The sequence below is a fragment of the Dendropsophus ebraccatus genome, chromosome 6, assembly GCF_027789765.1.
Source record: "Dendropsophus ebraccatus isolate aDenEbr1 chromosome 6, aDenEbr1.pat, whole genome shotgun sequence".
Classification (NCBI taxonomy): Eukaryota; Metazoa; Chordata; class Amphibia; order Anura; family Hylidae; genus Dendropsophus; species Dendropsophus ebraccatus.
Window position 1 is genome coordinate 26,234,256 of NC_091459.1, and position 23,776 is coordinate 26,258,031.

A 23,776-nucleotide genomic window follows, 5' to 3' on the forward strand; every position below is an offset into this window, starting at 1 on the left:
CGGGAGCGTGGTTCAGCTAAAGTATGCTCCGGGCAGCGGGGGGTTAAGGGGGCCGGCATTTACATAATGGTTGTCATCCCGCTGAGAGTATGTAATCCCAATAAAGTGACAGGGAAGGTATCCGCAGGGGATTTTGCTTCTAACTCACAGCGTGAAATCCGCTGCGGATACAGTACGTATGAACCTACCCTTACAGTCTAGTACAGTTGTAGCAATAACCATCGGGTACAATATTTTTTCCTACAATTATTATTCAAGATAAGAAACTTTTTTGGATCACAACATTTGTCCTTTTATTGTTTCCATAACACTTTACAATACTTGTGTATACACTGTCAGTCTGTAAGTCCTTACTGATACTGTACATGGCAGACCTTGTGCCTCAGGCCCATGGTGTTGATGGGATGACAGAGGAAGCTCCTCCATCTGTGTATCGAATCTATTTTTTTCTATTGACAATTGCCTCTCAGTGGGTTAAGAGCCAGATTAGAGTTCTCTGTTCCTGATCCTTTTGGTGGGAAGTCAGCACACTAGCTGACTACTAGCTGATGATGGTGCAGGCATAGCTGTTAGGCCTTGTTCACACGTTCCGTAATTTACGGATCCGTATTTCCGTATCCGAGTTAGTGCACATTGAAGTCTATTGGGCTATTCACACGATCAGTAGCAGAAATGGATGAAAATCAATCCGTAAAAAAAAAAAAGGACAAGTCCTAGTGTGGACCCAGATTTTTTCACGGATGCCCTCATTGACATCAATTGTCTACGGATTGTTTGCGGATTGCAACATGTTTGGCATCCGTATTTCCGTAGAAAAATATGGATAACTCATGCTCCTATTTGCACAGCAGTATATAGAAGTGCTGGGATCTATAGTTCTCCGGATCTCTGTATGCTGCACACCGTATGCCGATTGTAGCAGAATCCTATCGTGTGCCGATTATAGCAGAATCAGTAGACGAATGTATTGAGGCAGTGTTGGTGATGGTATATCAGAGAGCTGGGATCTGTAGTACTCCACAAGGTGAAGACCATACAGAAGGGTGCCTGCTCGGAACATTGCATACTTTATATTGTGCCGAATTTAGCTGACAGGCCATTCATTCACTGCTCACAGTCTCTTAATTGATTCATTGTTTCTTTCCTAACCACATAGTAAACACCAATTTATTGTGCTAATTGGTAATGATGATTGGCAGCTGGGCTACAAAGGTACAAGTACCAATTACCTCAATAAATTGGGGTGTTTACAATGTAGTTAGGAAAGTATCAATGAATCAATTAAGAGCACTGAAGGCAGAACGGCACAGGAGGATCGCATAGGAGATCGCATCATTACCGCAGGAGGGGGTCTGATGCCGCAGAGGGGGTCTGAAGCCGCTGCAGGAGGGGTCTGATTCCGTCCGAGCACCGAAGCGTCCCCGGTTGCCATGGTGATCGCAGGAGGGGTCTGATGATGCCTGTAAAGACCAAGCACAGAAGTGTCCTCCTGCGATCACCATGGCAACTGGGGACGCTTCCGTGCTCGGGTTGGGATTGCAGGCATCATCAGACTTCCGTGCTTCCGGATGCAATACGGAAGCAATACGGATGTCCAACCTGTAATTTTTAGCGGGTGGTTTCCGGACCCGAAAAAATTACGGAACGTGTGCATAAGGCCTAATTATATAAATATAATATATATCAGCAAAAAAATTATTTATATATATATATATATATATATATATATATATATATATATATATATATATATATATATATATATATTTTTTTTTTTTTTTTAAATCCCCTGGCGCCAGAAAGTGCCAGAGATTTGCAATTTACTTCTATTAAAAATACTCCAGTCTTCCAGTACTTATCAGCTGCTGTATGTCCTGCAGGAAGTGGTGTACTCTTTTCAGTCTGAGAGTATGTGAAAACTGAGTAATTTTGATGGAAACTTCATCGTGGAATCCTCAGCTCGCGCTCGCGGACTGCGGCCGGCGCGCGCATCTCCGCCTGTGTCATAGACTCTATTCTACGCACAGGCAGATTCTTTCATCCGTCCAAACAATGAACTTGATCAGAATGGAGTCTATGACACAGGCAGAGACGCACGTGCGGGCGGGCGCGAGCTGAGAATTCCGCAATGGGATTTCCGTCAAAATTACTCAGCGACAGTGACATACCCTGACATAGTGCTCTCTGCTGCCACCTCTGTCCATGTAAGGAACTGTCTAGTTCACTAGCAAATCCCCATAGAAAACCTCTCCTGCTCTCCAGACTGGAAAGAATACACCACTTCCTACAGGACATACAGCAGCACTTAAGTACTGGAAGACTTAAGATTTGTTTTTAATAGAAGTAAAAGACAAATCTCTGGCACCAGTTGATTTGAAAGGGAAAAAATGGTGAACTACCCCTTTATGGCATAAAAGAAAAATATATATCATGTGATCACCTTTTGTATTCTTCGCACAAGAACCGATGCAAAGAATCTCAATGTCAACCTCAGTTCATCCACAGAAGATTCATCTTCGGTTATGTCACTGCCAGGGGTTGGAGGAGATAAACACAACATTAGGAAATTACAAGAAAATCTTTCATCCTAAATCATTATCATGCAATAATGCGAAAAAAAAATTCTTTCAAATCAACTGGTGTCAGAAAGTTATATAGATTTGTAATTTACTTCTATTAAACAATCTCAAGTCTTCCCATACTTATCAGCTACTATATGTCATGCAGGATGTTGTTTTATTTTCAGTTTGACTCAGTGCTCTCTGCTGACATCTCTGGCCGAGACAGGAACTGTCCAGAGTAGGAGAGGTTTTCTATGGGGATTCATAGAAAACTGAGACAGAGTTCCTGTCTCAGCCAGAGGTGTCAGCAGAGAGCACTGTGTAAGACTGAAAATAAAACATTTCCTGCATGACATACAGCAGCTGATAAGTGAGATTTTTTTTTATTGAAGTAAATTACAAATGTATATAACTTTCTGATATCAGTCGATTTGAAAGAAAAAGATTTTTGCTGTACAACCCCTTTAAGGAATCCGCAGAAGTATTTTTCATTTACATTATGGTGCCCAGCTCTGTATATTGTTTACATTTTTCTGTGGTCAGGATTACTAGCATAAAGGACTACAGTTGCCATTATTATTTCCCCTTTCTTAGGCATTACCACTATTTCAGTTGCCTGCATGCTCCTACAAGGTATAAGGGTCTGTTCACACTGAGCAAAAGTGGGGGAATTCTGCTCAGAATCCCGCCTGCCTCAGTGTGTCAATGTGATGCCTCCGCTCTCTGCTCAAAGAATTGGACATGTCAATTCTTTGAGCGGAGGCGCGCGAGGCATCACATTAACACACTGAGGCAGGTGGGATTCTGAGCAGAGTCCACTACGAGGGGCTCAGCGCAGAATTCCGCCTAGTTTACTCAGTGTGAACAGGCCCTTAGGTAGTGCAGTAACTACTTCACATGCAGCACATCCATCAACTGGGTCTTGACATGGAACAGGGAGAGTGTCGGCGGATGGCCCTGGAGCGAGACGCGGTTAAGTGTGGCCACAGGAAGCAGTAAATATAAAGTTCTTTATTACGTCCGGAAGAAAACACATGTCCTCACTCATTTATGATATGGAGTTATATGGAGTCAGGTAATGGACCAGAGGAGAATGAGTACCTTAGCAGTCAATGCACGGGCATAAACAGAAATTTGTGAAACGTTTGTAGTTCTATTGATAGATAATAGGATGAATAAAGTGACCCTGTTACCCCCTATTCACATTTTGACTGCCATCCACAGGTGTAAAGGGTAAATGTTACAGTTGTCATTACTTATTTTATATCACACCTCATGGTGCTTGTTCTGGTAAAAAGTCGTTTTTATCACCTGTGGATTGGTATATGTGGGCGGGGCCTCTCAGCCTATGTGCCACATTGCTCCGCCCTTAGCACCACTTAGTCCCGCCCCATCCGTGACGTCATCACTGCTTTAGGCCCCCACCCCCTCAGCGGCCATTGGTGTGGGGCAATCTAGGGGGGGTGGGGCCTAGAGCTTTAGGCTGGCCCTTACAATGGCAGCTGAGGGGGCGGGGACTATGTGTTGATGACGTCATTGATGGGGGCGGGGGCTAAGTGGCGCTATTGCACATAGGCCGCGAGGCTCCGCCCACATACACTAATCCACAGGTGATAAAAACGACTTTTTACCAGAACAAGCATCAAGAGGTATAATATAAAATAAGTAATGAATGCTGTAACATTTACCCTTTACACCTGTGGAGAGCAGTCAAAATGCAAAAAGGGGGTGACAGTGTCACTTTAAGTCATTTCTTAAAGGGAATCTGTCAGTTCCCAACCAGGTACTGATACATTCAGGTGTGCCACTTCAGCTTCCAAGGAAAAAACTCCATTTTATAACTTTGCAAATGGCCATCAGCCAGGACAAAGGCATCATCTGTTTTATCTCCGAATCACCTATCTGCCTCCGTCTGCAGCTCAGCACCTGGTACGGACCTGACAAATTCCCTTAAAAAATTAACAGTTAAGGGGAAGATTTATCAAACTGGTGTAAAGTAGCATTGACTTAGTTGCTCCTAGCAACCAATCAGATTCCACCTTTCATTCCTCACAGACTATGAAAAATGAAAGGTGGAATCTGATTGGTTGCTAGGGGCAACTAAGTCAATGCTACCTTACACCAGTTTGATAAATCTCCCTCTTAGTGTTAGTTAGTGTTGGTTGTGCCACAATGTGATGCACACCTTATCACTAAGGCTGTGTTTCCACATATGCATTAGGAACGCTTTATGACCGCGGTCGGAATCACACCCATGTTTCTTAACCAATAGTCGTGCAATGTTGCTGATAATCCTGGCAATATTGTACTGTTATTTGGGAGGAAAATGGGGCATGGTTTCAACCTCGTTGAGCTTTAAAGGGGTTATCCAGTGCTACAAAAACATGGCCACTTTCCCCCTACTGTTGTCACCAGTTTGGGTGCAGGTTTTGAAACTCAATTCCATTGAAGTAAATGGAGCTTAATTGCAAACTGCACCTGAACTGGAGACAACTCTAGGGGGAAAAGTGGCCATGATTTTGTAGCGCTGTAGGCCAATAATCATCCAACCATAGTTTTGCATTATAAAATAATCAATCAAAAGAAACCCAAGAAACACAAATAAGTGCAAATTTGTAATAATTGTATGTATACATACCGATACCAGGGGTAAACAAAGTTTTCCAGTACAAGTTCAAATACCTATAATGAAAATAATGGATGATAAAACTATAAACCACATACCACACCCCACCCCACAAGCATCGTATTAGCATAACACAATGGGGGGGGGGGATTTATCAAACATGGTGTAAAGTGAAACTGGCTCATTTGCCCCTAGCAACCAATCAGATTCCACCTTTCATTCCTCACAGACTCTTTGGAAAAATGACAGGTGGAATCTGATTCAGTTTCACTTTACACCAGTTTGATAAATTTCCTCCAATGTGTAATTTTTTACCTGTACATCACAAAAAAAACATTTGAAAAGTCAAAAGTTTTGGTTGGTCCAGGCCTGTGGGTTCCGCTCCTTGCTCTGTGTCAGTGAATAGAGTTAAACTCCACAGACTGACATTAGGAGCAAAAAAAAAAACTTTTGACATGTCTCTGACTTTTCCAAAGCTTTTATGATGCCAGGTACACTTTAAAGGGGTAGTGCGGCGGTAAAGAATTATTCACAGAATAACACACATTACAAAGTTATACAACTTTGTAATGTATGTTATGTCTGTGAATGGCCCCCTTCCCTGTGTCCCACCACCCCCACCCGTGTACCCGGAAGTGTTGGTGCATTATACATTACCTGATCCGTGTCGCACATGTCCTCCATCTTGTGCCAAACGTCATCTTCGGCCGGCCGGCTCGATGCCGCCATCCCCCCTCCACCGCGTCATCAGCTGCTCAGTCACGATTGGCTGAGCACAGTTATGCTCAGCCAATCACGGCTGAGCATCGGATGACGCTGCAGAGGGCGGCCGGCCGGCATTCGGAACAGTCGGAGCTGTTCGCCGGCCGGCCGAAGACGTCACTGACTGAAGATCGGAGACGGGTGTCGGCACGTGACAGGTAATGTATAGTGCACCACACTTCCGGGTACACGGGTGGGGGTGGTTGGACACGGAGAAGGGGGCCATTCACAGACATAACATACATTACAAAGTTGTATAACTTTGTAATGTGTGTTAGTCTGTGAATAATTCTTTACCGCCGCACTACCCCTTTAAACAAAGGGAAAATATTTCAAAATGGAGATACCTCAGAAAGTGATGTGTCAACTTTGGAAGGAATCTTCAAGTCCAGCCACGGCTGATAGTTTTCTAGCTGCAGCGTTGGTCTGAAATCATTGCAACAGCTTATTGTAGACTGAAACAGAAAACTGTGGCTAAACTTTATGTCATGTCACTTTTCTACTTACCTATGTCTTTTGCATTTAACCTTGCCACACACTGCGCAGCTATGGCCTTGTGGGAAAAGCTCTTGCAATTCTGTCTGCTAGAGAGAAAAAATTGACATGCCTTATTATGGGCAGATTTCCTATAAGAGCAGGGATGGGGAACCTTCGGCTCTGCAGCTGTTGCAAAACTACAATTCCCATCATGCCTGGACAGCCAAAGCGAAGCTGAACATGGGCTTTGTAAAAATGTAGAAAGAGAATAGTGCTAACACAGCAAACTGTAGAGGCTGTAAAAAAAGATTTTTTTCAATTAAAAAAACTATATTATATATATATATATATATATATTTATTTATTTTTTTCCCCACAATAAATAAAAAAATAAAAAGAAAAAAAATATGTATGATAATAGCTGTTAAGGAGTTTTCAAATGAAATATTATTGATGGGCTATCAATAGTACAACACCCAAAACCCCTGTCGATCAGATGTTTGGTGCCCTCACTACACAAAGCACAGAGCTGGAAACTCCATGTAGTGGCGAAGCAGACTTACTGCAGCCTCAACTCTTACAGATGTGAATAGGAGCTGAGGCTGCAGTAATGCTATGCCACCACTACATGAAGTCACAGAGCCAACTGCTTCTAGCCCTGTACTCTCTGCAATGCAGTTGCAAACAGCCTGTCATTACCCCACTGATCAACTATTGATTGCCTGTCAATAGTTAAAGGGGTTATCCAGCGTTAGAAAAACTACTACTTTCTTCCAGAGACAACACAACTTTTGTCTCTAGACTGGGTGTAAGTTTTGCATCTCAGTTCTATTGAAGTGAATGGAGCTTAACTGCAAACCCCACCTGAACTGGAGACAAGAGGTGTGTTGTCTCTGGAAGAAAGTGGCCATGTTTTAAATATGACACTTGAGAAAGGAGTCAGTTCGACTTCGAAACGCATTGTGGCTGATAAATTTATTATTTTATTATAATACTTTTACATTATTTTTGGACCTGCGCCCGTTGCGCCTGTATCAAAGTGGAGGTATTTTAGTCCATAAAGCAGTCCAAACATACTCACAATCAGACAACATAACCCTATGAACGCAGCCCGCTATACACAAGATTCTGGACACAAACATTTCTGATCATCACCAAGGTGCATAATAATGTAATTAAAAATACCTTAGGTTTATATTTTATATTGAAAAGAATATTAGGAAGCAGAGATTCAGGTTCCAGGGTGCAGTATAATGTAACAACTCCAGCAAGGAAAGACCAGAAGATCATAAGAATATGAAGGTACCTGCAAAAGATAAGAACAATAAGATCGAATGAAAGGAAGTGTAAAAGAAAGTAGCACCGAATTTTTTTGCATAAAATATAATACGAAACCAGAAAAAAATTCAAAGTGTGGTGAAATTGAAAAAAAAAAACGCATTTGTTTTATTTGGGGGAAATGTGTTTTTACGCCATTCGCCCTGGGGTAAAACTGTTATGCATGTTCCTCAAGTCGTTACGATTAAAACGATATATAATATGTATAACTTATATTGTATCTGATGGCCTGTAAAAAATTCAAACCAATGTTAACAAATATATGTTCCTTAAAATCGCTCTATTCCCAGGCTTATAGCGCTTTTATACTTTGGTCTATGGGGCTGTGTGAGGTGTCATTTTTTGCGCCATGATGTGTTCTTTCTATTGGTACCTTGATTGCGCATATATGACTTTTTGATCGCTTTTTATTACATTTTTTTGCGACCAAAAATGCGCAATTTTGCACTTTGGGATTTATTTGCGCTTACGCCGTTTACCGTGCGAGATCAGGATTGTGATTAATAAATAATGTGATTAATTAATAGTTAAACGTCCCGGAGGAGCGATCTCTGCCACTAGACACCAGGGAAGTGCTGCAGCCGGCAATCGGATGCAGCTGTCATGTTTGACAGCTGCATCTGATTACTGTATTACCGGCAGTCCCGGGCTACAAGCGACACCCGGGACCGCCGCGGTTCAGAGCGGGGTCGCCGCGCGGCCCTGCTCTGAACGCCCGCACCCGCGCGAGGACGTACAGTTACGTCCTCGTGCGGGAAAGGTTGTTGATGGATCATACTCTGAACGGATCACAGTTACCATTGTGGTATATGGTCCTGGCAGAGGGACACAGGGCACTGGAGGGACACTGAGCATCCATCTGCCATCATCCTCTCCAGCAGCCACAGCCCGTACAGCTCTGGGAGTCGGATGGTGACATCACCATTTTATCCAGGAAGTGACATCACCATGTTATCCAGAAAGTGAAGCTTTGATGCAGTAGTAAGTGCTGGGGGGGGGGAAAGTACTTTATGTGCATTTTCCATAATAAGTGTATAGTTGTGATTTGTATAACTTTGGGGGCCACTGTTTTGAAATAACTGGCATTATTTGGCGTTAAATGACGGCCATCCGCTCAATTTCAACAGTGTGTGAACATAGCCTGTGTTTTCAATCCACTCCTGGTTTTGGTAGCAAAATACTGCGTGGGAATATAGCCTAAGGCTGGGTTCACACTACGTATATTTCAGTCAGTATTGTGGTCCTCATATTGCAACCAAAACCAGGAGTGGATTGAAAACACAGAAAGGATCTGTTCACACAATGATGAAATTGAGTGGATGGCCGCCATTTAATGGCAAATATTTGCTGTTATTTTAGAACAACGGCTTTTATATTGAAATAATGGCCGTTATTTACTGTTATATGGCGGCCATCCACTCAATTTCACCATCGTGTGAACAGATCCTTTCTGTGTTTTTAATCCACTCCTGGTTTTGGTTGCAATATGAGGACCACAATACTGACTGAAATACACGTAGTGTGAACCCAGCCTAAGGCTGGGTTCACACTATGTATATTTGAGGCTGTGTTTGGTCCTCATGTCAGGTCCTCATAGCAACCAGGAGTGGATTGAAAACACAGAAAGGATCTGTTCGCACAATGTTGTAATTGAGTGGATGGCCGCCATATAACAGTAAATAACTTCCATTATTTCAATATAACAGCCGTTGTTTTAAAATAACAGCAAATATTTGCCATTAAATGACGGCCATCCACTCAATTACAACATTATGTGAATAGAGCCTTTCTGTGTTTTCAATCCACTCCTTGTTTTGGTTGCTATACAGCCTCGAACATACAGCCTCAAATATACGTAGTGTGAACATAGCCTAAAGGTGCATGCCATACATGTCATGATGGGAAAAGCACATGACATGATTTTGTTAGGCTGCGTCCGCACTGCGGCATCCTTAGCACACACACGTCACAACCTGTCAGTATGGACATGCACAGACAGGCACGAGCCCCTCTCACAGCCCAGCCAGCAACTTATGTTCAAGTTATTTCCCACATGTATACGTGTTTGCACTTGGACTGAAAAGCATGATGTACAAACATGTATACAAGAAGTTACCTAAAGTCATTGGCTATGTCTGGGTGATTAAAGGGGTACTCCAGTGAAAATCAACTGGTTTCAGAAAGTTATATACAGTGGTACCTTGGTTTAAGAGCTCACAGTTTTTCAAAATTGTGACTTGGTTTAAGAGAATTGCTTTGGTTTAAGAGCTCCCTGTACTGGGTGGGAGCACGAGTGGAGGAGGGGCATAGTCTGCATAGCGGGGTCTACAGCACTGTACTCTGACCCAGGAAGTCTCCCTCACCTTCCAAATCATAGCAGATCTACTTCAGGCTGGGGCTTACATCAGGGGACAGGACTGTGGAGGTAATCTCTGCATATCTGTAACCCCTCTCTCCCCGGACAGAGAGTGTTGCTATAAAGTGCTCACATCTGCCCTGCTCATTCCTTTATGCTCCCTGCAGTCTCTGTCAGCCCTTGTGTTTCCCATCCTCTCCATTACTGTACAGTAACTTATAATATCACATATTCTGCTGTTTCGGAATGTTTGTTTCATCTGTTTTAAATGTTATTCAGAATAATAAATCATTATTTTGGGGTGTGGAACCAATTGTCTGCATTTCTATGATTTATCGGAAAATTTGCTTTGGTTTAAGAGTGGATTTGGATTACAAGCGCAGTCCCGGAACGAATTATGCTCGTAATCCAAGGCACCACTGTAGATTTTTACTTCTATTTGAAAATCTCAAGTCTTCCCATACTTATCAGCTGCTGTATGTCCTGCAGGAAGTGGTGTATTCTTTCCAGTCTGACACAGTGCTCTCTGCTGCCACCTCTGTCCATGCCAGGAGCTGTCCAGAGCAGTAGCAAGTCCCCATAGAAAACCTCTCCTGCTCTGGACAGTTCCTGACATGGACAGAGATGTTACTGTGTCAGACCCCTTTAAAACTAATAAAGTCTTGCTTGTCCATGACCAATAACATTGACACACAATTTTTTACAGCTTCCGGAAGTATATGGGCTCCGGGGTTGGGGGGGGGGGCACAATCAAGGTATAAGATCGGCGAGTGTGGGTAATTTATGGGCAGCTTATTACCTCTACAGGTGACTTTTTTTCTTTCTTAAAGCCCAGAAAACCTTAAAGGGGTAGTGCATCAAAAAAAAAAATTCTTTCAAATCAACTGCTGCCATGAAGTGCCAGAGATTTGTAATTGACTTCTATTAAAAATATCTCAAGCCTTCCAGTACGTATCAGCTGCTGTGTGTCCAGCAGGAAGTAGTGTTTTCTTTCCTGTCTGACACAGTGCTCTCTGTTGCCTCCTCTGTCCATGTCAGGAACTGTCCAGAGAAAGAGCAACTCCCCATAGAAAACCTCTCCTGCTCTCCAGACTGGAAATAATACCACTTCCTGCTGGGCATACAGCAGTTGATAAGTACTGGAAGGCTTGAGATTTTTTTAAATAGAAGTAAATTACAAATCTCTGGCACTTCATGGCAGCAGTTGATTTGAAAGAAAAAAAATTTTGGTGCACTACTCCTTTAAGGTTACTATTACACGGAACAATAATCGTCCCTATCCGGTCGCTTATCGTTCTGTGTAATAAAGACAACGATCAGCCGATGATCGTTGATATAGGTTCTGACCTATAATTGTCGGGCGCCGACCGCGCATCGCTAGGTTTAATAGCGGTGCGCGGCTGACGGTTAGAAGAATAGATTACCTATCCAGGCTGCGGGGCTCCTCTTGCGCTCTGCTTCTCCCCGAGTCCGCGCGCTGCAGCTTCAGAGAGGCCTGTCTCAGCTGACAGGCCGCTCAGCCAATCACAGGCCGGGACCGCCGCAGCCAGTGATTGGCTGATCGGCCTGTCAGCCGAGACAGGCCGCTCTGAACCTGGAGCGTGCGGGACTTGGGGAGAAGCAGAGCGTAAGAGGAGCCCTGCAGCCTGGACAGATAATGTATAAAGTTTAAACAAGGGCTGCAAGGACATCGATAACGATGACCCTGCAGCCCTTGTTAAACGATTATCGGGCCGTGTAATAGGTATCGGGCCCCCATCAGCCCGTGTAATAACACCCTTACTGTTCATTAGTACGGAGACACACAAGGGGTGATATTTGTATCAAAGCTCCTTTGACAAGGAACGTTGGCCCTCCAGCTGTTGCAAAACTATAACTCCCATCATGCATGTCCAGGCATGATGGGAGTTGTAGTTTTGCAACAGCTGGAGAGCCAACATTCCCTATGCCTGGTACAGAGAAACACCAACAGAGAGATCCCATTGACTTCTAGTCATCACATAAGGTTTATTAAGACTAAACCAGACTGTATGAGACCCCAGCATACACTGTACTATATGGATACAGCTATGGGTACACGCTGTACTCTATGGATACAGCTATGGGTACACACTGTACTATATGGATACACACTGTACTCTATGGATACAGCTATGGGTACACACTGTACTCTATGGATACAGCTATGGGTACACACTGTACTCTATGGATACAGCTATGGATACACACTGTACTATATGGATACAGCTATGTGTACACACTGTACTATATGGATACAGCTATGGGTACACACTGTACTATATGGATACAGCTATGGGTACACACTGTACTATATGGATACAGCTATGGGTACACACTGTACTATATGGATACAGCTATGGGTACACACTGTACTATATGGATACAGCTATGGGTACACAGTGTACTCTATGGATACAGCTATGGATACACACTGTACTATATGGATACAGCTATGGGTACACAGTGTACTCTATGGATACAGCTATGGATACACACTGTACTCTATGGATACACGCTGTACTATATGGGTACACACTGTACTCTATGGATACACACTGTACTCTATGGATACAGCTATGGATACACACTGTACTATATGGATACACACTGTACTCTATGGATACAGCTATGGATACACACTGTACTCTATGGATACAGCTACGGACACCATGTCACAGTGGTCCCGTCCTGCAGCACGTTACCTGAGGAGCAGGACGGTGGACAGAGAGAGGCCGAGCAGGATGAAGCAGAGCACGGGATACTGGCGGCACACCTCCCGCAGCCGCTGCCGCACACACAGCCACATCCTCCAGGCCGCGGACATGACGGCGGCCACGGCTCCTCTTCTGCTTCTTCTTCCTGGAATGTGACCAGCTACGTCACTGCACGAGGCCCCGCCCCTCTGAGCCGGACTGTCTGCTGCGGAGTGCGGCATCTCCATCCATGTCACAGTCCACATGCTGCTGTCACACGCAGTCTAATACGGAGATGAAGTGCTGCATTTCCATAATACACCTTTACACCTGGTCCCTTGTAGGTAGTCACACTGCCCCCCACCTCCCAGCCACTCAGGGTGGATTGACCCTTTAAGTGCATAAAGTAATCAGCACTTGCTGTCAATTATGCTTGAGTGACAGGGAGGAGGGCAGGTACAAAGGGGGGAGATTTATCAAACATGGTGTAAAGTGAAACTGGCTCAGTTGCCCCTAGCAACCAATCAGATTTCACCTTTCATTCCTCACAGACTCTTTGGAAAATGAAAGGTGGAATCTGATTGGTTGCTAGGGGCAACTGAGCCAGTTTCACTTTACACCATGTTTGATAAATCTCCCCCAAGGTGCGCTGAATAGTTACTTATAAAAATGTGGCATGGAAGATGATTAAAGCCACTATTACACGGGGCGATCAGAGCTGTTGGGTCAGCGCTCGCTTGCTCACCGTTCCCCGCTTACTGCTGGCACACGCCGACAGTGAGCAGGTAAGAAGGGCAGCAGGGCAGTAGGAGTAGCAGGGCAGTTTCTAGGTAATTTTGACTACAGGGCAAATCTTGTTAAAGGCCCCCCCCCCCCCCCCCACACACACACTATGCCCCCGACCCCCCCTCCTCCACACACTATCCGGCCTAACCCCCCCCCCCTTCACACACTATCCCCCGTAACCCCACCCCCCTCCGCCACACACTATCCCCCCTGACCCCCCTCCTCCACACACTATCCCCCCTGACCCCCCTCCTCCACACACAATCCCCCCTTCTCCACAAACTATCCCCCCTAACCCCCCCTTTCTCCACACACTATCCCCCCTAACCCCCCCCTTTCTTCACACACTATCCCCCCTAACCCCTTTTCTCCACACACTATTCCCCCTGACCCCCCCCCCCCCCCCTCAAACACACACTTCCCCACTTCATCTTACATAGATGGCTGCCTTCTCACCTCTCAGATGAGTGCTGCAGCGGTAGTAGCACGCATTGCCCAACATATTGACGTGTTCTTCCATTCAGCGCAGAGCCAGAGTGTGAAGCCGCTGCGGCCGGCCTTGGTGCACGCAGCCAATCAACGAGTGTGCCGCGGCCGGGGGCAGCGGCCCCACGCTCCCGCTCTGCACTGATTGGAGGAGTGCGGGCAGTAAGTGAGGCGCAGGGGCGTCTTGAGCGCTCACATGAGCGCGTTCGCAGCAGCTGCGGGCTGGATTGTCGCCCAGATGAGCAACAATCCCACTCATTTCACAGACTCGGGGGGGGGGGGCAGTTGGTTACGGGCGGCCGGGTGACGGTCTGGGTTTGGGGGCGCGTGGTGCGCTATCCAACCCAGGCTGTGTGAGGTCCCGGGGGAGCCACCAGCGCCCTGTGCCGTCGCCCGGCCTGCCCGGTGCAAGAAACAGCCCTGACGAGGATAGCGGCCCATAGGACATAGCGGTGCTCTGCTGCAGCCACTCCTATTACACGGAGCAATGGTAGCAGGTCGTTGCTATCGTTGTCTTTTCTCTTTCAATATGTTGAAAGACATTAAAAGATAATGATCAGCCGATATCGCGCATGTCAGCTGATCATTGCCTTTTATTAACTAAACGATTATCGGCTCTAACGGGCGATAATCAGCCAAATGCGGCCGATAATGGCCCTAATGGTCCCATCAGACAAATAGATTCTTACCAATTAATGATTAACAATTGCAACAGAGATTGATTAGAGAGATGGTGCGTTTACACAGAACGATTATTGTTCGAATTTTCGCACTAATGATTTGAGCATTTAAATCATAATCGGCTCGTGTAAACAGTGAACGATCAAGCGACGAGCAAGAATTGGTTCATTGTGATCTTTCAACATGTTCTCAAATCGTCGTTGGTCGTTCACTAAAAATTTGCGGATCGCTTCATGTAAACAGTCTTTCAAAGATTCACCCTAGGTGTGAGATGGCCTTAACCAATCTTAAAAACGATCGTAATAACGATTTTTCTAACAATTTATTTGTCTAAACGCTGATCGTTATAAAAACAAAACCGTTGCTTCAAAATCGTTAAGTGATCGATTGGGCGAATTATCGATTCGTGAAAAACGGACCTTTAACCTGAAATTGCTTACCATATTACACAGACCGATAGTCATAATGGTGCATTTACACAGAGAGATTTATCTGACAGATTTTTGAAGCCAAAGCCAGGAACAGACTATAAACAGGGTACAGGTCATAAAGGAAAGACCGAGATTTCTCCTCTTCAATCCATTCCTGGATTTCGTTATTATTGTTATTACTGCGATCGTTTACTCCATCTGATGCCAGCAAAAGAGGGAACGATGTGCAAAAATGGTGCATTTACACGGAGCGATTAGCGTTCGAATTTTCGTGATAACGATCGCATTTGAGAGATAATCGGCTTGTGTAAACTAAGCAAACGATCAAGCCACGAGCAGAATATCGTTCATCTTGGTCTTTCAACAGGTTCTCAAACTGTAGTTGGTCGTTCGCTGAAAATTCGCAGATCGCTTTGTCTAAACGGCCTTTCACGGATTCACCCTATGTGTGAGATAGGCTTAAAACGATCGCAAAAACTATTATTTCTAGCGATTTTGCTCTTCCTCTAAACGCCGGTCTCATACGACGTGTGAACATAGCCTAAGATTAATGATTTTAGCACAAAGTTTGCTCGTGTATACTTCACTGATAACTAAATTTCTGTAAATGAGTCCCCGATAGGGACAAGTGAATTTACAGTACTAGCGGAGCTGGTCAATCGGATGCCTTTGAATTCCGTGCCGATCCACTCCGAGTGCCTGGAAAAGTTGGATCCAATCCTGGGAAACTGGTAGAAGTTTCCCAGGTCTGGTTCAAGCTTTTTAATACACCTGGAGATGCATGGAGTTCAAGGGCTGCTGGCTGACAGGTGAGCCTAGCGAAGCGTTTCACTAGTGCTTTAAGTTCCCTCATCCCTAGTCACCGATACATTTTGACGTGTTCTTCTCCAATAGAAAAAAAGGGAAAATTTGGCAGCACATCAGGTCACGACCCGACTCCCAGAGCTGTGCGGGCTGTGGCTGCTGGAGAGGATGATGGACACAGGGCACTGGAGGGACACTGAGCATCCCTCTGCCATCATCCTCTCCAGCAGCCACAGCCCGCACAGCTCTGGGAGTCGGGTCGTGACATCACCATTTTATCCAGGAAGTAAAGCCTTTATGCAGTAGTAAGTGCAGGGAAAAAAAAACTTTATGTGCATTTCCCGTAATGAGTGTATATTGGTAACTTGTATAACTTTTTTTTTGGGGGGGGGGGGGGGCAATAAAATAGTTTAATAAAAATTTTCTCCGGACTTCTCCTTTAAGTACAGACAAAAAAAAAAAAAAAAACACAAAAAGTGCAGCAGCAACCTACAGGTGCAAGGGCTTACCGTATATATTCCTCCCAGCGTACACACGATAAACACCTGCTCTGTAGATATTAAAAAGTGAGGATCTTAGCAAACTATTTGATCAAACAGAGTGTACCATGTCACCAAACGTTAAGGTGTCCTCAGACACATGGTCCCTACTGTAGCATTTTCACACTAGCAATCGCCTCTCCTGGGCTTTAATAAGCCTACAACTGGGCAGATAGGAGCCAAATGATCTCTATTATAGCACCCTTGGGACATGGGTGGAGTGCAGGCCAACAGGAGGTTGCCACACCCCCACATTCAACAACAACAAAAAAAAAGAAAAAAAAGGGAAAATTTGGGAGCACATCTATGACTCTGTTCACACTGCAGGTTGCACGCTGCTAGTGGCTTAAGTACAGACAAAACAACAACAACCTATGCTGGGAGGAGTATATACGGTAAGCCCTTGCACCTGCAGGTTGCTGCTGCACTTTTTGTTTTTTTGTGTGTGCTTCTCCAATGTCAAAAGCATGGTGCAAAAAATGATACACTAAAATTGCCTATCTGAGTAAAATTGCAATTTTCTCTTTCCACCATCTGAGAATGAGGCTGGAAACACAGAGGGCAGTTTTTTGGAAAACCACCACTGCAGTTTTTGAGCCAAACAGTGGATCCAACAGAAAAGAGAAGTACAAGTTCCCCTATTATACTTTTCATCCCATTTAAATCCACTTCTGGTTTTGGCACAAAAACTACCACGGCAGTTTTCCAAAAAAACTGTTGTGTGTGTTTCCAGCCTTAGGGTAGGTTCACACGTAAAATATCCGAAGCACTGCGAGTTTGCAGCAAAACCCACTGCGGATCACTTCACTGTCAATTCCACTGCAAGTATGTAATCATTTTGAAAATGTCATCCTACTGTATGTAAAAGGCTTTCCGCACTCTGGCTTGTTTTGGGGGCTCCCAGCGTCTGGTCTTCCTGCTCAGCCAATCAGTGTGCTACCCTGCCGCAGTCACTGATTGGCTTAGTAAGACGTCCAAGTTTTCAAAATAGGACTATTTATGAGTGTTCCCAGCGTAAAACCCTCTCAAATCCACTTAAAAAATCAATTGATCCCTAAAGATTTGAAATTTGGAAAGTTTCGGCCACTACATTTTGGAATCATCTACAAAAATTTGCTGTTTTTTCAATATTTCAAATTCTCTCCTTGTAAGAAAGATAGTCATGCAACATAGTTAATAATTCATATTTACGGTAATTTTTTTCAGGATGCAAATTTTTACATTTTCATGAAAATTTCTATGTTGCATGACTATCTTTCTTACAAAGAGAGAATTTGAAATATTGAAAAAACAACAATAATCTCATGGCTTAATATGACCAAAAGACAATACACTGGTAGGGTGGGTTCATACTAAGGAATTCTCGCGGATAATGTCACTTCTTTCGGCGGATAGTGGAATACACCGGCCCATAGAATGGTGTCTATGGACCCGGCGGAAAGGCGCGCGGCCATGCGCGCAGACAGACAGCCGAATTTCACGGTCATTATCCGCGAGAATTCCTCAATACGAACCCACCCGTAGACAGAAAAATGGATAGAGGAAAACGGGTCTAAGAACATTAGAGGGGTTATCCAGCGCTACAAAAACATGGCCTCTTTCTTTCAGAGACAGCCCCACTCTTGTCTCCAGCTTGGGCGGGGTTTTGCTGTTCAGTTCTATTGAAGTAAATGGAACGTAATTGCAAACTGCACCTGAAATGGAGAGTCGTGTTGTCTCTGAAAGAAAGTGGCCATTTTTTTGTAGCACAGGATAACCCATTTAAAGCAATTGTAACGGGCAGTGTATGAGGACCCACTGTGCTATTAAACCGTTTACCATTTATCCCACTTCAGCCAGCAAAAGCTGAACTTCTGTGGCTGGAGTACACCAGGTCACTCCACAAGTGTAGTCGTAATGATGGTAGTGGCTGGTTCCAAGAACCAGACAGTGCTGATGCAAGGCACCAGTAAAGAGGCAATGGCATATTAAATTAGGTGCAGTATCAGGGCAGGTGGCTTCCGATGGGGGCCTGACAGTCCAAGTCAAAAACGGGAGAGGCTAACAGTTCAGAAGGGGTCAAGGTAATTGAAGAAACAGGCATGAGGCTGTACAGAATATCAGACACAAGAACGCAAGAAACAAAAAATGCTAAGGCAAGGAAGAACTGGGGGAGGAGCTTTAAGTAGGTGCAGGAGAAACAGGACAGGTGGACAAGAAGAAGAAGAAGAGGAGGAAGCACCAAGGAAGACCAGGAGAGCAGAGGAGTGAGCAGGACTGAGACGCCGCCTAGCAGTTTTGCAGCAATAATGCTGTGAAACATAACTAAACTCTTGGTGACATAGAAAACTAAGCTGTATAACAGAATTCACAGTATGGATAGGTTTACACTAAGGAACCCGTGCGGATAAGTTTTGACGGATTCCATGGCTCGTACCAGTTTGCGGTGCCGCGCATATCCGCCGGCTCCATAGACACCATTCTATGGCCGGGCATATTTCGCCGAAAGAATAGACATGTCAGTTCTTTCGCCGGTACGCGGATTCGGCCCGGCTATAGAATGGTGTCTATAGAGCCACGGAATCAGCCGGGAACTTCTCCGTGCGGGTTCCGTAGTGTGAACCTAACCTATATCAGCAGTGACAGGTATAAAGACCTGCATCAAAAGAAGAAACACCCCTCTAAGGGGAAGAACCCAGGAGGTAAGAAAAAAAACAACTCATTCTTCCACTGTATGACCGAAGTCCACGTTGTGTTGTTCTCCAGATCCTTTATCAGCAACAAAGCATTGTCCGCTAATCTGGAAGGTTGACTGTGGATAGCCCAAAAGTCCCTAAAATTTTCGACAGCTCTCCCAACTGGTAAAGTACTGCTGATTTGCAATCTTTATGATTTCAGAGATGTAAAAGGATCCTCAAGGGTAGGTGATGCCAATGTCTCCTAAGACATCCAGCAGTGGTCTCAAGGATTGGTATAGCTGTAGATTGTATCCAGAAAGATCTGGAAGAAAGATTGCCAAAGAACTTAAAAAAATCAATGGTGCAGTGTTCACGAGCCACCAGCAAGATAAACTCCTTCAGCTTTCAAAAAAAAAAAAAAAATGTAGATCATGCAGACCATAAAGCACTCAATATTTTGTGGTGGCTTACTTATTAAGACCATCATTCTATGGCACCTTCTGCCGGGAGCAGTTGGGCAAATAGGGCTTGTTAAGGGTCAGTGACGTCCAGGCCACGAAGGTGCATGTTGCAGTTTTATCATTTGCTTGCCGAACTAGAATCACAAAACACAGCAAGCGCTGAGCTCAGGGAAACCAGCGACAAATGGAGTATTCATTCAAGAGTCTCCACTGATAGATATGCAAAAAAGGGGTCCGTGGAGCCTCAGTTCTGAGTCTTAAAACACGGGAATAGCCAGATATTCCTCCAGAGAAGTAAAGCCTATTGCCAAGGGGGTGACTCCTAGTGGGAAGATCACCAAACCCCGATACAGAGCTCTTATGTCCCACTTGGTTGCGGGTATTGGAACATAAATAGGGAAATACCAGGGTGGCTCCTTTTACGTCAACGTCTAACTCTGTGGCGAGTATTGCGACATGACAAGGGTTTACCAAAGCCAGGCAGGCATCCATCCACAGACAGCTGTTTCGGGGTATTTGCCCCTCGTCAGTGTGGAGCAGGATTTTGGCAATGAAAAATAGACCAACAGATAACAATAATCACTGAGCTCAAGGAGACACTAGATTAATTTCTATTTTTGTGGACTGGTATTAAATAACTGACCAGTGCATGGATAGTTGAGAGCAAAGGTCATCACGCACCTTGCGAATATCATCCAACCAACCACCGTTATCTCGCTTTAGCACGCTTAGCTCTTTTCTTATACGTAGATTCAATGTGACTCACAAATTATTCAGTCCTTGCTTGTCAGTAGCAATTTTAATGTACCTTGCCAAGTCTCAGGCTCCATGAAGACCTCCCAGCTATCTCCATCATGGAGAGAGGAGGGTGACAGGGCCCTCAGTTTCTCTAGTGAGGGCAGCCAAGAGCTTGTGAGGTACCTGTTGCCATCTTGGATCCAGAGCTGGTGGCATATTGTGAAGAGGAAAAAACAAACAAACGCTGAATGCATAGTCTTACACATAGTCTTTCTGGGTCCACAACTACCTGAACCTTTATAAGTGTTTCTTCCCATCACTAGATAGCGGCATGTGTAAAATGTTGTGGCTTGGGAAAGGACGAGATAGAAGACTCAGCTTTTAAGGGTGCCTTCAGACGGAAAGAGTTACTTGACAGATTTTTGAAGCAAAAACCAGGAATGGATTTGAGAAGAGGAGAAATCTCAGTCTTCTCTTTATGACTTGGTCCCTGTTTATAGTCTGTTCCTGGCTTTGGCTTTAAATATCTGTGTAAAGGCACTCTTAGGTGAACTTTGCTCAAGTGATCAGACTAACTTTATTTTAAATAATCAAGGATGCATTATCATGACTTACTGCTTGCATTTTAATAACCTTGGAGCGCCAGAACCATATTTTCCACTGTTTCTTCTGTGAATCAACGGCTGGCCACCGCAGGATCCATGCACCCTCTTGAATGCACTGTGACTACAGGAATTTAAAGGGGTTATCCAGTGCTACAAAAACATGGCCACTTTACCCCCTCTCGTCTCAAGTTCAGGTGTGGTTTGCAATTAAGCTCCATTTACTTTAATGGAACAGAGTTTCAAACCCCACCTAATCTGGAGACAAGAGTGGTGCAAAATTGGCCATGTTTTTGTAGGACTGGATTACCCCTTTTACCCCTTAAAGGGGTTATCCAGTGCTACAAAAACATGGCCACTTTTCCAGTTCAGGTGCAACAAACCCCACACAAGCTAGAGAAAAGAGGGGGGGGTGGGTGTTATCCAGCATGTTTTAAAGGGGTACTCCGGGAAAATTACATAATTTAACACTGCACTTACAAAGGAAAGTTATATAACATTGCCATTTACACTCATTAGGACAGCTGTAAAGTTACCCCTTTTTCAAAGAATCAAAGTCCCACAGGAAGTTCTGTAGTTCAGGAAGAAGGAAACACATCACGTCTCAATGCTGTTCCACAGGTGCCATATTGAGACGTGATGTATTTCCTGTCACAGGGAAACCCGCCCCTTAACACATCCTCTGCCCGCCCCACTTCTCTGCCCACCCCTCAACACATCCTCTGCCCGCCCAGTTTTACAATACATTCTATATTATCTGTTTGGCTCCCTCCTCTGCAGAATCTCAGTCTCCTCTGCTTCTCAGTCATTCTTGAGAAGATCGGCAGCTGCTTGCAGCATCAGATGTCACAGATCTAATAGGAGGCATTTGGCACCCTTTCAATGCCAGATGCCTGCTAGGAGATGACTGGTGTCTGATGCTACAGGATTCTCCTCCAGAATGACTGAGAAGCAGAGGAGACCTCGGACACCAGAATCAGCTATAACACATAGATAGATTATATATAATACATATATGGACTATCTTTTATCTATTTTCTATCTATCTATCTATCGCTTGCATAAGCACAACCATCATCATCAAGTATTAGCATGGCATGATGGTGGGGGTTGTATGTGTGCAAGCTGGAGTTGCACAGCTTTCAGAACTACTTCCACCATCATTGTCTCTTGGACAAGATGCTGGTAGTAATTTTTCAAGCTGTGCAACTCCAGGTTGCACCACAACCCTCAGCATCATGCCATATTAAAAGTAGACAATGGTGACTGCAGTTTTTATTCACTGGACACCTAAATAAGGGGGCTGGGTTGTCAGTATTTACCATTACTGCTTGTGTAGGGGACTAAGCTGTGCAGTGGGAAGGGAATAGATGGAGGGAGGCAGGGAATAGAGGAGCTAGGGATGGGGGACGGGGTTGTGGGCATGTTTGTGGGTGGGAGGAGGAGGTGGGAGGTTTACAGAGGCAGGCCAGGGAAACAAGGCATTGTGGGGACTGTAGGAATATGCAGCACACCGGCATTGGTCCAAACAGGAAACTGGAGATGTAATCAGCAGCAACAAAGAACAGTGCAGGGGGCAGCGAGAGCAGCCAGAGTGGGAAGAAATGTTACAGAGAGGAAGCCAGTAACCATCCCCCAGTGTGTGAGGAGTTTAGATTTTACAAGGGGTGCCTGGAGTACTCCTTTAAATTTCACTCCACCAGTCGTCGATATCTAGATATTTATCAATAAAGATAAATAATAGTCTGCAGCTACTGACACTATTCTGACACCTGTAGGGTGCTGATAGTTCATATAATACTCAGACTGAGGTAGTGTGTTTTATTAATAAACACAACAAAGATTTTTATCTTAAGCCATTAAAAGTTAGGTTTTAGGCAGGTGTGTTATTGGGCCTTTGGCCCTATCCTGGTGTTATGTGGAAGAAGTGTGGGCACATTTGTTTGGGAATATACTGGAAAGAATACATCACTTCCTCCAGGACATACAGCAGCTGAGAACTACTGTAAGGGTACAAACCCACACACCGTATACACAGCAGATACGCAACAAATATGCAGATTTGTTGGTACAGATTTGATGCTGTGTTCAGTTATTTAGATATAATCTGCTGCGTTTTTGCTGCGTATTGCAGCAGTAAATACGCTACTTATACGGTGTGTGGGTTTATACCCTAAGACTCAATTTTTTTTTAAATAGAAGTAAATTACAAAGCTCTGGCACCAATCAATATGAAAATAAAAAAAAGTGAACAACCCCTTAAATGGCATATTTACTATACTTACATTTTTAGACATGACAGTAAGAAAAGAAACAAACATCCAAAAAGACAAAAACACAGCTATTCCAGTGTGGCCTTACGGAATTCTCTATACAGTATAAGGCTATGTTCCCACACAGTATTTTTGGTCATTATTTTGAAACCAAAACCAGGAGTGGATTGAAAACACCGAAAGACTATGGTCACACAACGTTGAAATTTAGTTGATGGGCGTTAAATGACAGCATACAAACAGTGCCGGGAATTACAGCGGATTTTCGCAGTGTGAAATCTGCTGCGATTCCAGTACGTGTTAACCAACCCTTATGGTGTTTTGTTTCTTCATTAGAAACAAAATATAAGACAGCACTCTATAGCGTTATTCAGACAGGGCTGAAATGGTGAAAGTAAGCACATAGAACTTTCACCTGAGAAGCTTGTGCTGGTGTAAGGCACAACTCTTACTGATAGCACGTGAATGAACCGCAGCCACTCCC

General features: G+C 44.4%; 1 protein-coding gene across 4 annotated transcripts in view; it reads right to left on the bottom strand.

The window, feature by feature from the left end:
* SNX14 (sorting nexin 14) overlaps positions 1-13,322 on the bottom strand; it is a 55,692-nt gene extending 42,370 nt beyond the window's left edge. Inside the window, exons 1-6 of one of the 4 annotated variants that reach the window (XM_069974709.1) lie at positions 12,844-13,322; positions 7,612-7,732; positions 6,457-6,530; positions 6,297-6,375; positions 5,200-5,243; positions 2,441-2,528 (exon numbers count right to left, since the gene is read on the bottom strand). In XM_069974709.1, coding sequence (XP_069830810.1) covers positions 2,441-2,528; positions 5,200-5,243; positions 6,297-6,375; positions 6,457-6,530; positions 7,612-7,732; positions 12,844-13,100 — 663 coding nt within the window. In that variant the 5' untranslated portion in view covers positions 13,101-13,322. Of the gene's footprint in view, positions 1-2,440; positions 2,529-5,199; positions 5,244-6,296; positions 6,376-6,456; positions 6,534-7,611; positions 7,733-12,843 lie in introns of all 4 variants that reach the window. The other 3 variants (XM_069974708.1, XM_069974711.1, XM_069974710.1) reach the window with 3 other exon arrangements.
* Positions 13,323-23,776: the final 10,454 nt, after the last annotated feature.